Consider the following 17,472-nt stretch of genomic DNA (forward strand, 5'->3'; position numbering starts at 1 on the left):
GAGGGAAGAAATCTCCAAGCCAGTGTCCAGCCCTTGCAAAAGACCAGCAGCTGAGTGTGCAGATGTGCGCAGCCATTATAATGATGCGGTTGGACAAAGCTCAGGGCTCTCTTTTGGAGACAGGTTTGTGTTCTATTAGGAGACATAGGTGCTGTAATCAAGAGACGGCACTCTGTTGGAGAAGAGACTCCATTTTTCATCCGGCCAAGAGAGTCGGGACTGCTAAGCTAGTCTGCAGGACTGGGATAGCTGAAGGCGACTAGTTGAGTCCGGGGAACATAAGGAAGCTGTAAGTCTAAATAGTGAAAGAGCCCTGGGTGCTAGGAGATTCCCCCTATAGAGAGGCCACAGTAGGGAGCTGCAGGCTGATTGAGTCAGGAAAGCTCGGAGAGCTGGGTGAGATGTTCTGAGGGATCAATCAAGGGCCAAGGTTTGGGGCCTAAGCACCAGTACTGCTGAAGAGCGGACCAAGTGGTTCAGTATGTTGAACTTGTTTGTTTTGATGATGAAGACCCTTGTTTGGGAAATTCTGATGTAATGAATTTGCTTTATTTTTAAATAAGTGGGTTAGCAAGTCCTAAAACCACTGTTCGGACTGGCATGACTCATTAAATTGCTTCTATCACTGAGCTAAACAACCCCCATTATCTCAGTGAACTTTTATGGGTTTATGGCAAGTTATAAAGATTTTGATTAGAAATTGTAGGAATTATTGGATATTTTGTGATATCTTTGGTTAACTTGCCTATCAATGTGGTTATTTGTGAAATGTAGGCATTTTCTTTTTGGGGCCATGGGGTGTTCACATTTATTTGCAAACTTGGAACATGTGACTGCCTCTTAAGAGCTTTGTTTTAGGCCAAAAGAGACCAAACTATTGGAGTTCTTTCTTGAGTTACTCTTGGTTGTCCTGTGTGGTCAGTGAGCGTTTTGTCTTTTGGTTTAGATTTTACAAATTGTGGTAAGCAGTGAAGTAAGGCTGGCCATACAATAAAAAAAAAAAAAAAAAATCAAGATTTCCCCATCCACATATTCGAGGGGGATTGGGGGGGGGGGGGGTCACTCCTGCAGTGCTTTTGCATTCTGCCAGAGAGCCTTCCCTGCCAGCAGAATACATTGATCAGTGTTGCTGGCTATAGCCAGCAGAACTGATAATTCGGGAAAAAACCCAACAGGTTGGTTGTACACAAGTCATTCGATAGAACCCTAGTGAGCCAGTAGGATTTCGATCCATGTATGGCTGGCTTTTATGGCCCTTGTCTCTTTGCTTTTGTGGCAGTCTTTGGTAATGTCACCCCTAATGAAAACTGTGTGGGCTGGGGGTATAATTATTATCTTTGACATAATTGTCCAGCTTTTTCAGTTTATCTGCTTTGACAAAATGATCTTAAAAGCGATATCCATGGTTTTTGCTAATTGTGGAGAAAGGTTTATTGTGGTAGATATTCATACATGGTCCAAGTATGCAATGCTTTCGAGGGTGGATGCAATGGTTTTGCGTTTATTACAATGATGCACAAACAGTCTATCCTAGAAAATATATTTTGTGAACTGGTGACAGTTTTATATCCCAGATCTGTGACCTACTAAATAGTGAAGCTTAGATTAGAATGAAAACCTTAAACTTTGCATTTTAAAAAATATTATCAGTGGTAGTTCCGATATTGCTATCCTCAAAAAGCTTACTTTGCAATCCCTGATTGGAAAAAAATATGCAGTCACAAGTTGTGCTTCTTTTAATCCGCATGTAGACAAAAATGCTGAATTAAGTCTTATGAAGGTTGAAATAATTATTGCTAAAAATATAGCCAAATGTTTTACTTACTGTATTTAACAAAATATTATTTTTCTCTGTTTTATCCAGGACAATACAGCAAGCTCTATTCCTCTAATTTTATCTGTAGTTGTGGTTCTGTTAGTTGCTGTTGCTGCAGCTATCCTAATTATCAAGAAATATGTTTGTGGTGGTAGGTAAGTAGATTAAAGAAGTAACAATCATGGTATTGAGAAATGTTTTTTGCCGGTATGCAAATATTCCTTTTAGAGCTTTTAAATTAATAAATATCATTAGTGAGCAGCAAGAGAACTACCAGTCTGACGGTATGTATAATGAAAATGACATTTCTAGCATAGAAGCCAAGTAAAATGTGAATGTAACCTCAAATACTTCTAGGCAGACAGTTATAACTCAAAACATGTAGGCTATGAAAGCATGGTATGGTTGGGAACTGGAATAGCTAAAGTCCCTTTTAAATACAATATAAAGTAGAAGGAGAGGCTAACTAAAAAGATGACATTTTACCCCTTGTCTACCGGTCGTGCAACACTGTACCTATATGCATGCCGCTGGTGGGATAGAATTCCCCGCTGGGGTGGGTGCTGATTGCTGTTGTGGTCCTGTGCCCGGGTCCCCCCTTTCATTGTGGCTATGGCCTGGGCTCCAGGGATCCTTCCTGGGTCCCTGGAGCCTCATGGGCTCCGTGTGTGGTGGCCATTTTGCCATAGTTGGCGCCATTGTATTGGGCCCTATGTGTTACTCTATGCCAGTGGCCATGTTTGTGTAGTCCGGCGGCCATTTTAAGTTGGTCCAGCGTGCATTAGGAAGGGCAGCCAAGACAATGGAGCCCCTGTGCAGCGATTATGGCCGTGGGGGCTCCTCCTTTTCCCCTGGTGTTGACTCCCACGTTTCCTTTTTTCCTGGACACTGTACGTGGATACTGGCTATCTCTGTTGCAGACTGGTGCCACTCTGGAATGGGGAAGTTCTGGTGGGGTCCCCCCTCTCTCTGCTGCAGGTTGGCGAGTGCTCTGCCTTTAGGTAACTCTGTGGTGATACAAGTGCAGTGGGTGAGTCCCCTGGCGGTGCTAGACACTTTTTTGCTGGTAGGTTCCCCTTTTACCTTTATGGAGTCTCAGGAGCATGTTTTCCCCACCTGACCCCCCTCTCAGAGGTAGCAGGTCCCAGCCCTCCATTGATGCACTGACGACTGTCCTGGAGTCCCTTCTTTCTTGGATAGAGGTGGTCTTTTGGCGGCGGGCTAAAAAAAAGCATCCACCGCCCTCCCCTGCCTCATTTGTTTCGTCAGATCCTGAATCTGGCTCTGCCGCTACGGATGTGGCCCACCCTGCAGGGTTTGTAACCACGCTCCCTGATCTATCAGATAGGATAATTCCTTCACTCCTGTAGCTGCGCACGAGAAGGCGCTGGTTGACACACTGATTTCCATATGTGCGGGAGACATTGAAGATAGAGGATGCAGCTGAAGCGGCTGCGGAGATGGCCATCCCTTCTGGCACCCACAAGCTGTCTCTTGCGGCAAAGGGTGTTCCCTTATCCCTCCTATTTTGACAAGTTTGTTAATAAAGATTGGGAGCGTCTTAAATGTCCCTTTGTGTTTTCTAAACGTTTTGCGGTAAGGTACCCCTTTTGAAGAGTCACTCACTCAGAGAAATGGATTTTTACAAGAAGTACAAAAATGCCTTTGTTTTGTTTTGTTGTAAAATTTTTCTCCTGCACTAGTAAACTCTTGCTGCGAGGAATGAGGAAACACCTTGAGAGACACTGCCTGTTGGAACCATACACTGCTAAAACCTTTATTTGACGAGAATCAAACAGGATTCCACCAAATCGCTATCCATTGTGACTAGCTTAAGCAGCATAGTTCCTGATGCAATTCAGGAACCCGGGAGAACAACTTTCCCTACATGGACTAGACAATAAAGAATGATACATGGTGTCTATTCTTGAAAAAGGCATTCGCTGAAACGCGTAGGTTATTTCTGGATAGTTACTCTGAACAAGTTCCAGGCCTGACACACATGCATGGAACATTTAAGAGGAAAATGTCCAAAAAGTCACCCTAATTCACTTTGTCACCTAACTTCTTACTTCTTCACTTCTCCACAAACGGGTCTTTAACCCACACATGACAATGTGTCTACTATCTTGTAAAAACCTTGCAAATAAATCATTGGAATTTTATGTTTATGCCATATTTTCTTTGTATACTTGCCCTGAAAGTCCCATACAACCTGGTTTGAGGCACCAAATCTACACACACACACACACACACACACACTACCCCAGGGACGGTGGCAAAACCCTTATTGCAAGACCATTTAGAGGATCAACCCCCTTTTCTCCGGTTATCAGCTTTCTTCTCTCAATGACCGCATCGGAAACGAAAAGCCAATAATCTGCTTGTGTTTACCTCCTGTGATCAGCTGTTGTTGGCTGACAACTGCTCACGTGGTAAAGGCCCGCTGTGATTGGCCACTTACCGCGATCGGTGATCAGCTGAGTCCAAAGGACTCGACAAACACAAAGCGCACCGCAGGGGGCGTGCGGGCAGCAGATGTCCATGAACGCCCCCCCCAGCAAACTAAGCCCGTGCTGTAGCCATCTTTTTGGCTATAGCGTGGGCAGGAAGTAGTTAAATACTTTTTTTTTTTTTGGTGTGTGTTTGCATATGACCACAAGACCACTTTTATTCTGGCATGGCTGGTGGAAGAAACATCTCTCTCCCTCAACAAGGGACAGCATTGGCATTTTAGATCATTGGACGCCAACGATTGACGACATTGCACTATTCAACTGTTCAACCTTGTTGTTAGCACTTCACATTATGGAAGACCGATATGTGCAGTTGTTTGATTGCATGTACAAATAGTGATGGACGAACATCGGCCGGGGCGGTTCGAACGTTATCCGCAAACTTTCTCAAATGTTCGTTAACCACAAGTTTGCGGCGTGCCCCATTGACTTTAATGGCAGGCGAACTTTAAAAACCTTCAGGTCATATTTGCAGCCACAAAATACTTACTAGCTTTGCACAAATAGTCCCACAACATGGACACTGTCACAACAGAAATATCGCTATTGGAAAAGTTGCCATAAATTTTTTTTTTTTCTTTTTTTTTTTTTTTTTTCTAAATCAGCCAGAACTGACAGCAGCCAGTAAATACATATAGGGTCCATTCACACGGCTGTAAAATGGTTCCGCATCCGTTCCACAATTCGGCGGAACTTTTACAGACACATTGATTTTCAATTCCAGTCTGAAGATTTAGGCATTCACAGGATAAAGAAGTAAGTGTCGCCCATTCAGGCCCCAAAAATTAGCCCACATTCGTTTACCTGACAGCAAAGAACGTTGTATTCTGTGGCTGGAGGTACACTAGGCATTGACAGGATACAGAAGTGTCGCCCGGCCATTCCAGGCCCCAAAAATTAGCCCACATGCGTTCACCTGATAGCTAAGAACGCTGTATTCTGTGGCTGGAGGTACATTCGGCATTGACAGGATAAATAATTGTTGGCCATGAAAGGCCCCAAAAATTAGGCATTGAATGAACATAAAATGCCTTTTTATGCCGCTGTATTTACCAAAGACAAGGACCATGAATTGTTATGGGTGGATGGCGGTCTGGCGGATATTTGTGGCCTGTCATGAAGAATTTTAATCAAACATGGTCTACTGGTCACATGTGTGGAATTCCTCTGAGATCCATGCCTCATTCATTTTTATAAATGTGAGGTAGTCAACACTGAGTTAGGCGAGTGCGCTTATCGGTGACGATCCCCCCCCCCCCCCCTGCTGCGCTGAACGTCCCTTCGGATAGGACACTGGACAGGGGGGCAAGCCAACAGTTGCATTGCAAATTGTGCAAGCTCTGGCCAGAGGTCAAGCCTGCCCACCCTGTAGTCCATGGGTTCATCACTTCTCAGTGCGTCCACATCGGCCATTAATCCGATGCAGTCGGACACCTGTTGGTCTAGGTGTTCCCTGATGCTGGATCCGGAGTACAGCTGTCGATGGGTCGGCTGAAAGAATGATCTCATATCAGAAGTGACCAACACCTCTTCAAAACGCCCTCTTCTTGCAGGCGCTGCTGGATTGGTACCCGCAACTGTTTCTCTGTGAGTGGAAATTCCTCTACCAGCGCACGCAAAAGCAGAATGCAGCATTTCCCGAAGCAAGGCCTGGAAGTGCTGCATTCTGACTGCCCTCTGTGATGGTGGTAACATTTCTGCCATTTTTTGTTTGTATCGGGGGTCTAAGTACGTTGCCACCCAGTACTGGTCCTTGCCCTTTATGCTTTTTATACGGGGGTCCCCGTTAAAACACTGGAGCATGAAGGCCCCTGGAAGTAGTGAAGTGGCCTGGCTCCTGCTCATCATACAGGGTAATGTCGTCCTCGTCCCCCCCCCCCCCCCCATCCACGGACAACATCGGGGATCCCAGAAAGGTTTAAAGCATGCTCTTCTTGCTCCTCCTCCTCTGACTCCTCTTCAGACTCCTGTTGTTGACTTGTCTCAGATGGAGTAGCACCCCCTGGGAATTCATCCAACATTGCGACTTTCCTCATCTTCCTGCTCCTGCTCCTCGATGGCTTGATCAATGACACAAAGCAATGCACGCTCCAAAAAGAAGGCGTAAGGTACTATGTCACTGATGGTGCCCTGGCTGTGACTGACCAGTTTGGTGATCTCACCAAATGGCCGCAGAAGTCTGCATGAGCAGCCGCTGACGCGGTGAAAAAAACCCAAACTCCCCAGAACCTGTCCTGCCGCAGAGTTCGTACAGGTAGTTGTTAGGCTGCTCCAGCAGGAAACGTGCAGTTATCAAGCATATACAAGGTTGAGTTCCATCGCGTTGGGCAGTCACAAATAATAAGAAGCCTGATGGGCAGGCTGTGTCGCCGCTGAATGTCAGCGAGGCGAGCCATGGCTATGTAAGATCTTCTTAAATGGCCCAAGATTTTCCTGGCCCACCGCAAGACGTCCTGGACCCCAGGGTATTTGGCAACGAATTGCTGCACGACCAAGTTCAGGACGCGTGCCATGCATGGCACATGTTGCCCTGTTTCAGCAGGCTCAGCGGATTGGCACTGTTGTCGCGCACCACTTTACCAACTGTCAAATTGAGCGGTGTCAGCCACTGATCTGCCTGTGAACGCAAAGCTGAAAGGAGTGCAACCAGTGTGGCTCTTGGCTTCCAGGCACAACAGACGCAGCACAGCATGGCAACGTCTCACCTGGCATGTGGAATAGGTTCTGGGGATCTTGGGCGGCGCAGCGGAAGAGATGGTAGTAGCGGAAAGGAGGAGTCAGCCGAGGAGGAGAGGGAAGAGGAGGAGAAGAGGCAGGCCTGCATGCAATCTGTGGCGGTAAAACCAAATCTACACGGGTGCCACGGGTTACATGCCTGACAGCCGTCAGATGGTTCATCCAGTGGGCAGTAAAAGTTGTATACCTTCCCTGCCCGTGTTTGCTAGACCACGTGTCTGTGGTCAGATGTATCTTGGCACCGACACTGTGTGCCAGAGATACATTCACTTGCCTCTGAACATGGCCCTATAGCTCTGGAATGCCCTTCTGCGAGAAATATTGCCTTCCTGGGACCTTCCATTGTGGTGTTCCAATGGCCACAAATTTCCGAAAAGGCCTCAGAGTCCGCCAGTTCATATAAATTCAAGTGCCCATCTTGCATAGTTTGCGAGGTCGAAAAAAGACACCAGTCCATCCAGTTCAACCTATGATGTGTGTGTGTGTGTTTGCTGTTAACCGTACATTGTATACCCCTGTATGTTGTGGTCTTTAACGTGCCCATCTAATAGTTTTTTGAAACTATCAATGCTCCCTGCTGATACGACTGCTTGTGGAAGTGAATTCCACATCCTTACTGCTCTGACAGTGAAGAACCCCTTACGTATTTTAAGGTTAAACCGTTTTTCCTCAAGTTTTAGTGAGTAGCCACGTGTCTTATTGTATTCCCTTTCTCTGAAAAGTTTGTTCCTTATGCTAGGGTCGCCAGTACAGTATTTGTACATTGATATCATATCCCCCCTCAATCGTCACTTCTCCAGAGAATAAGTTCAGTGCTTGTAGTCTTTCCTCATAGCCGATGCCCTCCATTCCCCTAATTATGGCAAGATATGGCAGTAGTTGGCAGGCTATCAGTTCCGAAAAGCCAGCAGTCAACCGTTGGGCAAGAGGGTTATCCGGCTGCGTAATTTTTTTTTTACGCTCCAACATTTGGGCCACGGAAGCCTGCCTTTTTCCAGAACGTGAGGACGGCATGATGGAAGGTGGAGTGGAGGACAGCTGTGAGGAGAAGAAGAGCCTAGAGTGTGGCTTTGTGGGTTCTGACAGCGTTGCTCCCGCTGGGCTCGGTGATGGGAGTCCAGGTGCCTTCTTAAGGCGGTTGTCCCTAGGTGAGTGTTGGGCTTACCGCGACTTATGCATTGACTGCAAAGGCAACAGATGGCAACACTATTGTCAGCAGCAGACACATTAAAAAAAGCCCACTTTGTGGAGCCATGTGTCGGCGTCCTGGGAGCGCCAGATGTGACTGTACATGGTTGATGGCTCGCTCCTGATACATTAGCAGTCTGCTACTTTGTCCCTCCTGTGCAATGTAAGTTCCGCCTGCTTCTCCTCCCTGTCTGCTGGTCCATCTCTCCCTCTGAGCTCCCCTCCTCTTCCTCTCTTGTGGGCGCCCACGTGACGTCCATAGACACATCATCATCGACGCCACCTTCCCCACCACTAACATTCGAGATCTCAGAGTAGGCAGCAACAGCGGGGACCAACCTCCTTTGGCTGATCTGGGTACTGTCGTCAGACTGCTGAGTGGCGGCTGTTGCTACCTCCTTTTGCTGATCTGATGCCAGGAATGGCTGCGCATCGCAAATGTCTTGTAATGGATAGGAAAAGAATTCCTGTAACTCAAGCGGAGGGTATGTGGTGGTGTCTTTGGGGGTGCACACAGCAGAGAGTGAAGAGGGTGCAGATAGAGATAAGGAGGGTGCATAAGAGGAAGGCTGAGTGAGCCACTCAACCAAGTCTGGTGCGTCCTTTGACATAATCGAACGCACCTTCTGAAACTTCACACTTTTGCTCTGGCCTACTGCTCCTACCCTACTCCTACCACCCCTGCGTAAGGGCCTGCCTCTTACTCTGCCTGTCATTTTTTAAATTACCCTGTGACAAAAGTCTCTAGAGAACGCAGTATATGTGGAAGAAGGTATATAACACCCTGCTTCAATCTGTGGTTTTGGGGGGCCACTGGTTTATCACACCAGTTATACAAAAAATTGGCCAGTAAGTTTGGCGCTGTGTGTAGCAGAGTTAAAGCAGCAAAAGAGGCAATATTTTTGCAGGACACAAATACACTGTTATAAAAGTATATTGTTAGAGAACACCCCGCTTCAGTCTGTCGTTTAGGGGGGCCACTGTTCTATCACACCAGTTATAATACTTTTTTTAAAAGTGCTTTTGTCACTCTTTGTAGTTGTAGTATCGCTGCAGAAACGCTCACCACACCAGTCACAATGCTGCACAGTGCACAAAACAAATCCACTATAATATGCTTTCTATATTAGAAAGTATATTATAAGTGTATTACACCCTATATAGTGCACACCAAAGAATAGTACACTTATACCAAACACCAGTCCTTGAAAGGACTTTTGTGTCACTGACAATCTGTCCCTGCTGCACACAGCAAACCTCTCCCTACACTGACAAAAATCAGAATGTAAAATGGCAGGCAGCTCTGGTCTATTTATAAGGTAGGGGGTATGTCCATGTGCTGAAATGTCTTAATTGGTCCGTTCCCATCCCATTCCCCCATAGAGATGTATGGGGAACTGACAGCTGTGTCTCCGCACACAGCGTGGAGAACAGCTGTCATCCTCCTGCTCAGCAGGGGATCGGCGGATTTATTCCCTGCTGAGATAAATGGAGTCCGTCCGATGGACGGATAGTGTGAATGAGCCCTTAATCTAGCCATGCTGCTGCTATGATATAGCAAAGACTCTGCCCTCTGATTTTCACCCTACATGTCTTGCTCAATCAGGCTTTTTCCAGCCCCTGGTGTTCAACACTGAAAGAGCTGCTTCATGTATATTGTACTGAAGTTTTGGGAAAACTTTTGAACCACCAAATGATTCTGATGATATTGATATGGGCTCTACCTTCCCCCTGGTCCTCAAAATAATAATGATGGAAACGCGTGAAACCTACACCATGACAGCACTCAACTGATTAAAACCATGTACAATTTCTTTATTAAACTGAATTGAAATCGGCATACATGAGACAACAAAAAATAAAAAACCTACCAACCTCTAGATCACCACTTAATGTGGCATTCCAGTATTCCTATAGATCTTTATGTGAATAAATTATAAAGGTGGCTGTTTTGGATCTTAATGTACGCTTGATGCGCAAGTAACTCCGTTGCGCTAATAAGTGCGCTTTTGGATATTCATATACGCCAAGTGCAATTAATCAGTTCTTAGCTCTTTTGTAAAAGTTATTGGCGCGCGCTCAGCAGTACCCAGTAATACAGATACAATTACAATAAAATTTCCACAACAGTGGCCCCCTGAAATAACCAGCTGTGTGTTAGATATTCAGACTGACTGTTACACCTTCAACAAGATGGAATAGTAGGGCGAGAGTGAAAACTTCCCATGGAGTTCATCCATCCATATACCATATCATAACCAGAAAACATATGGGTACTGTTGATCAGTTAATCCACCCACATATACGTTATTTTTAATAATGTTTTCATCTTAGAAGTATGTACTGGAGGATAACTGTAATAATGGCATCTAAAGGAATAGGAAGGAGGAATAGACTGTAACTAAGTTAACTGTTCATCATATGCAAGTGAAAGTCCAGATGTTTTACTCCTTGCTCTGCATAATTGTAACCATCTATAAATATTGCTTTAATAGTGATCCTTACACACTCTAAGATCCCGTTCACACTATGTCGGATCCGACTAGGGGGCGACCTGTGAAGTCGCGTGCAGCGCGACTTCGGCGTGACTTGCACAGACTTCATAAAATGAATGTCTATGCAAGTCGCTCCAGGTCGCCCCGAAGTAGTACAGGACCCTTTTTCTAAGTCGGAGCGACTTGTGTCGCTCCTATTAGAACCGTTCCTGTACTACACTATGGGACCCGACGGTGCACGACTTGTCAGGCTGACCAAGTCTCCTGACAAGTCGTACTAGTGTGAATGGAGACTAAGAGTAAAGTGCTTTTATAGAGCCTGTAATCAAGAAGAGGTAATATAGACCATATAATTTATTCACATGGAGATCTAAACGAATACTGGCTTGCCAGTGGATTACCACATTAGGTGGTGATGGTAGCTGGTACGTTTTTTATTTTTTACTTTTTTTGTTGTCTCATGTATTGATTTTAATCCAGTTTAATAAAGGAGTTGTATGTGGTTTTAATGAGTTGAGTGCTGTCATGTATGTTTCATGCGTTTCCAAACACTTATTAAATCACTCTATACTATCATTATTTTCAGGACCATGGTGACGTAGAGCCCATATCTATTTATTTTTGTTTTTCTGTATGATATTGAATTGTGTGGAGGGCTCCCTCACCTGACTTGAGTTGTTAAATGCAGACCTGGTAGGTCTTGGCAGGGATTTATGTAGTGATATTGGATATTCTTCTCCTCTTATTTATTTTTCTAAATCTCTTCTAAAGGATACGTTTTTCTTTTCTTTTTTTTTTCGGGGGTGGGGGATTCTATATAATATATATACCCTCCAAGTAAAGAGTGTACTGTATTTTTTAAAGGGCTCCTATTGAAAGTTTGATTAATTTATTTTGTCCATTTCCTACAGATTCCTTGTACACAGATACTCCATCCTGAGGGAGCATGTGGATACTACAGGAGATGAGCATTTGGATTCAAACATTGGTGCAGCTCACAGAAGCAACAGTTACCGTGATGACTCTGATGAGGTAGTGTAACATGCTATGGATTGAAAATAATTTTATATTTTTACTACAACTTTTCTTCTTTTTTTTTTTTTTTTTTATCTTTGATTTTTGTAAAACTTGAGTAGACCAGTATATAAGACTAACCTTAAAACTCCAAATTAAGTCAAATGTTTTTGTTCATATGAGGGAAAACCAGGAAGAGTTAGAGCTTCTGTAGTGTTGTTGTTGCAATCGGTGTCTGGTAATTTCCCTTTACTTCCTGTCATTACAAAAGTTAATGGGAAATTTCTTGTGTGGTGTGAAGTGATGGATCTTCATATGATAATCTCAATATGAGTGTCTTTGATGGAATACTGCTCAATTGGCAGTTCTGCAAAAAATGGCCATAAATATGCTTTCAAAGGTATCAAGAGGAAAGTGCTACAAAGATAATACAAAGTGGCTTATAAATTCCTTTGTACCATTTGGATTTATATTTTACAGCTCTGACAAAGGGGTCCCTTGGAACCCCCAAAACATGTTAACTTCTTCTTGCATTTAGAAAAAACTATTTTTACTAGACACAAGTGGTCTGACATTTTCCTTCTGATATCTTTTACCTATGAAAAAAATAATATAATTAGAAATAATATAAGAAAACATCTGAAATCAGCACTTTAAGCAAGCCACTTCATATATATATATATATATATATATATATATATATATATATATATATATATACTGTGCGTATATATGTACAGTATCTCACAAAAGTAAGTAAGTAAACCTCTCACATTTTTGTAAATTTTACCTTTTCATGTGACAACTCTGAAGAAATGAGACTTTGCTACAATGTAAAGTAGTGAGTGTACAGCTTGTAGAACAGTGTAAATTTGCTGTCCCCTTAAAATAACTCGGCACACAGCCATTAATGTCTAAACCGCTGCCAACAAAAGTGCATACACCCCTAAGTGAAAATGTCTAAATTGTGCCCAAAGTGTCAATATTTTGTGTTGCCATCATTATTTTCCAGCACTGCCTTAACCCTGTTGGGCATGGAGTTCACCAGAGCTTCACAGGTTGCCACTGAAGTCTTCTTTCACTCCTCCATGACAACATCACAGAGCTGGTGGATGTTGGAGACCTTGCGCTCCTTCAACTTCTATTTGAGGATGCCCCACAGATGCTCAATAGGGATTAGGTCTGGAGGCATGCTTGGCCAGTCCATATACTTTACCCTCAGCTTCTTTAGTTGTGTTTGGGGTCGTTATGTTGGAATACTGCACTCTGACCCAGCCTCTGAAGGGAGGGGAATCATGCTGTGCTTCAGATGTCACAGTACATGTTGGCATTCATGGTTCCCTCCATGAACTGTAGCTCCCCAGTGACGGCAGAACTCATGCAACCCCAGACCATGACACTCCCACCACTATGCTTGACTGTAGACAAGACATACTTGTCTTTGTACTCCTCACCTGGTTGCCGCCACACACACTTGACAACATCTGAACCAAATAAGTTTATCTTGGTCTCATCAGTCCACAGGACATGGTTCCAGTAATCCATGTCCTTAGTCTGCTTGTTTTCAGCAGACTGTTTGTGGGCCTTCTTGTGCATCATCTTTAGAAGAGGCTTCCTCCTGGGATGACAGCCATGAAGACCAATTTGATGTAGTGTGCGGTGTATGGTCTGAGCACTGACAGGCTGACCCCCCCCCCCCCCCTTTTAACCTCTGCAGCAATGCTGGCAGCACTCGTACGTCTATTTCCCAAAGACAACCTCTGGATATGAGCATGTGCACTCAACTCCTTTGGTCGACCATGGTGAGGACTGTTCTGAGTGGAACCCATCCTGTTAAACCGCTGTATGGTCGTGGTAACCGTGCTGCTGCTCAGTTTCAGGGTCTCAGCAATCTTCTTTTAGCCTAGACCATCTTTATGTAGAACAACAATTCTTTTTTTCAGATCCTCAGAGTTCTTTGCCATGAGGTTCCATGTTGAGCTTCCAATGACAAGTATGAGAGAGTGATGACACTAAATTTAACACACCTACTCCCTATTCACACCTGAGACCTTGTAATCCTAATGAGTCGCATGGGGGGGGGGGGCTGCTAATTGGGCCCAATTTGGACATTTTCACTTAGGGGTGTACTCCTTTTTTTGTTGCCAGCGGTTTAAACATTAATGGCTGTGTGTGGCGTTATTTTGAGGGGACAGAAAATTTACACTGTTATACAAGCTGTACGCTCACTACTTCACATTGTAGCAAAGTGTAATTTTTTTCAGTGTTGTCACATGAAAAGATGTAATAAAATACTTACAAACAGCATCTCACAAAAGCAAGTACACCCCTTACATTTTTGTGTGTGTAGATGCACAGCTCAAAAAAATTGAAGGAACACTTTTTTAATCTGAGTATAGCACCAAGTCAATTAAACTCCTGGGATATTGATCTGTTCAGTTAAGTAGCAGAGGGGGTTCTTAATCAGTTTCAGCAGCTTTGATAATGACATTGACAGGTGCACTAGATGGGCAACAATGAGACGATCTCCAAAACAAGAATGGCTTTACAGGTGAAGGCTACTGACCTATTTTTTGTTCCCCCTACTCTTTCACTAGTTTTGCATTTGGCTAGGGTCAATGTCACTACTAGTAGCATGAGGCAATACCTGGACCTTATAAAGGTTGCACAGGCAGTCCAACCTCTCCAGGATGGCACATTATGTGCCATTGCCAGAAGGTTTTCTGTGCCTCGCAGTATTGTCAGAGCATTGAGGGGATTCCAGGAGACCGGGAGTTACTCTAGGAGAGCTGGACAGGTTTGTAGAAGATCCTTAACACATCAGCAGGACCAATGTCTGCTCCTTTGTGCAAGGAGGAACAGGATGAGCACTGCCAGAGCCATACAAAATTACCTGGTTTCACTTGGGTGAACGTCTGACCAAACAATTAGAAACTGACTTCACGAGGGTGGCCTAAGGGCTCAGCATCCTCTAATGGGCCCTGTGCTCACTGCCTGGCACTGTGGAGCTTGATTGGCATTTGCCATTGAACAGCAAATTTGGCAGGTCCGACACTGGTGCCCTGTGCCTTTCAAAGATGAGAGCAGATTCACCCTGAGCACATATGACAGACATGAAAGGGTTTGGAGAAGCCGTGGAGAACATTATGCTGCCTGTGAGAATTCGGCATGACCAGTTTGGTGGTTCAGTGTTGGTCTGGGGATACATATCCATGGAAGGATGCACAGACCTCTGCAGGCTAGATAATGGCACACTGACTGCCATTAGGTATTGGGATGAAATCCTTGGACCCATTGTCAGACCCTACACTGGTGCAGTGAGTCTTGGGTTCCTACTGGTGCACGTCAATGCCCGGCCTCATGTGGTGAGAGTTTGCAGCCAGTTCCATGAAGATGAAGGCATTGATACCATTGAATGGCCCCCACGCTTGCCTGACCTAAATCTAATAGAACACCTCTGGGACATTGTTTTGGTCCATCCAATGCTGCCAGGTTGAACCTCAGTCTGTTCAGGAGCTCAGTGATGCCCTGATTCAGATCCAAGAGGCAATACCCCAGGACACCATCCGTTATTTTATTAGGAGCATGCCCCAACATTGTCGGGCATGCATACAAGCACGTAGGGGCCATACAAACTACTGAATACCATTTTGAGTTGCTACAATGAAATTTCAGCAAAATGGATTAGCCTGCTGCATCATTTTTTCACTTTGATTTTTGAGCTGTCTTTGAATTTATCCCTCTGTAGGTTAATAATTTTAATTTCCATCAAACAATGTGGCATCCTTTTTAACACATTACCCAGTCCATATCAGTATAGATATCCAACATAATATTTTCTCTAATCTTCTTCCAAGGCAGCACCTGAGGTTTATGCTCCTCCCACCTGTAACAGGAAACACATTAGTCCACCATTATAAAAATGCCAGTCATACCTTCTTCCTCAGTTTGATTGTGTTTCCTCCAGATCCACAGGAGCTGCACCAGTTTGTTATTTTTCAGTCTTCATGCTAAAATGCAGGAGGCTCCCTGACCACCCTCCCATCCAGCTCAGCGAGCCCCTGCCCCTGAGTCTTCACCCCTACTGAGGGGTATGTAACCCTTCCCCCAGCCGTGAAGATGCCAGAGGCATCCCCCCTACACCATACCTGGAGCAACTATTACTGCAGAGATCTAGGCTAGTTCCTGCTAGCCTCAGCGATCCTTTCGAACGAGCAGGGGAAGGGGTCACGCCTCTACACTAAGCGCCCCTAGACTAAAAAAAGTTCCCCCTGCAGGCGCCTGTCCAGGCCGACCACGAGCATCCCCCGTAGCATCCTGGTGGTTGGAGGAGTAAGATGACGACGGTAAAGGCGGAACTCTTGAAATAAACCGCTTTTTTTCTTTGATCCACTCCTACTACTACTTTTACACAACAATCAACAAGTGATTGTAAAGTCTCATGTTTATTTATATTTTTTTTAAATCAAAAACTTCATACTAACTCTGTGCAGTGGTTTTGCATGGAGCAGCCCTGATCCTCCTCTTCTCTGGTCCCTCGTTGCTGCTCTTGGCTCCTCCCTCATGACAAGTGCCCCCACAGCAAGCAGCTTGCTATGGGGGCAGCCGAGCTGCAGCTCCGTGTATCTATTCAGACACGGAGCTGCTATTCAGCCAGCCCCACCCCCTCTCTCTCCTGATTGGCTCACTGACATTGATAGCTGCGGGAGCCAATGGCACCGCGACTGTCTCAGCCAATAAGGAGAGCGAGTCCCAGATGGCCGAGGGACTTGTCAACATCGCTGGAAAGAGAGAGGGCACAGGTAAGTATTGGAAGGCGCTGGGGGGGGGGGGGGGGGGGGCTGCTACACCTTTTTTAGAATGCATTCGGATAAAAAAATCCTTCTAATTTTAAAACTCATTTAAGCATAATGGGAGGGGTTATACCTGGCTGACTAACACTTTTTGTGTTTTGATGTCCTCTCCCCCTCCCCCACAAATAGAGCTTTCTTTTGGTGGCATTTGATCACCAAAAAAAAAACAATATTTTTCACATTCTGCTATATAACATTCAAAAAAAAAAAAACTTTAGGCCAGTTTGTATTCTGCTACAAAAAATCGCAATAAACGTATTTTGATTGGTTTGCGCAAAAGTTATCGTGTCTACAAACTAGGGGAAAGATTGTCATTTATATAATATATATAATATATATATATATATATATATATATATATATATATATATATATATATATATATATATATATATATATATATATATATGGGAATGGGGAGGACAGATCAGACCCCTACTAATATTTTTGACACTTTTGGGGGTACCAGTGACATTACTACAGTAATCGGTGCTACAAATATGCACTGTTACTGTAATAATGACACTGGCAGGGAAGGGGTTAACACAGTGGTGATCAAAGGATTAAAGCGGAGTTCCGGGCACAGAAATGCTTTTTTGATGAACATACCCCCGGGACAGTCAGGGCTAGCACATTCCACAATGGCTAGCCTCTGATCTGTCCCGGTTCGCACTTACCTTTTAGAAGAAATACTTACTTAGAAAATTTCTTCCACAGCGTTTCCATCTCTGTTGTGGGCAGCTGAAGCCGGCGCGGTCCTCTTCTCTGTCTTCTTCCGCGTCTTCGTGTCCCAGAATGCACTGCACCGGCCCCTCTCGTCACTTCCGGTGCGGCGCCGCATTCCTAAACAGCTT

At 44.6% G+C, this 17,472-nt stretch overlaps 1 protein-coding gene across 1 annotated transcript in view; it reads left to right on the forward strand.

Annotated features, from left to right (window-relative positions):
- Window positions 1–17,472, forward strand: part of SORT1 (sortilin 1) — a 252,133-nt gene that overhangs the window by 233,022 nt on the left and 1,639 nt on the right. The window contains exons 18-19 of the mRNA XM_082244645.1: window positions 1,865–1,971; window positions 11,663–11,783. Coding sequence (XP_082100771.1) covers window positions 1,865–1,971; window positions 11,663–11,783 — 228 coding nt within the window. The remainder of the gene's footprint in view (window positions 1–1,864; window positions 1,972–11,662; window positions 11,784–17,472) is intronic.

Source organism: Pelophylax lessonae (assembly GCF_965119305.1).
Source record: "Pelophylax lessonae genome assembly, chromosome: 2".
In the NCBI taxonomy this organism is placed as follows: Eukaryota; Metazoa; Chordata; class Amphibia; order Anura; family Ranidae; genus Pelophylax; species Pelophylax lessonae.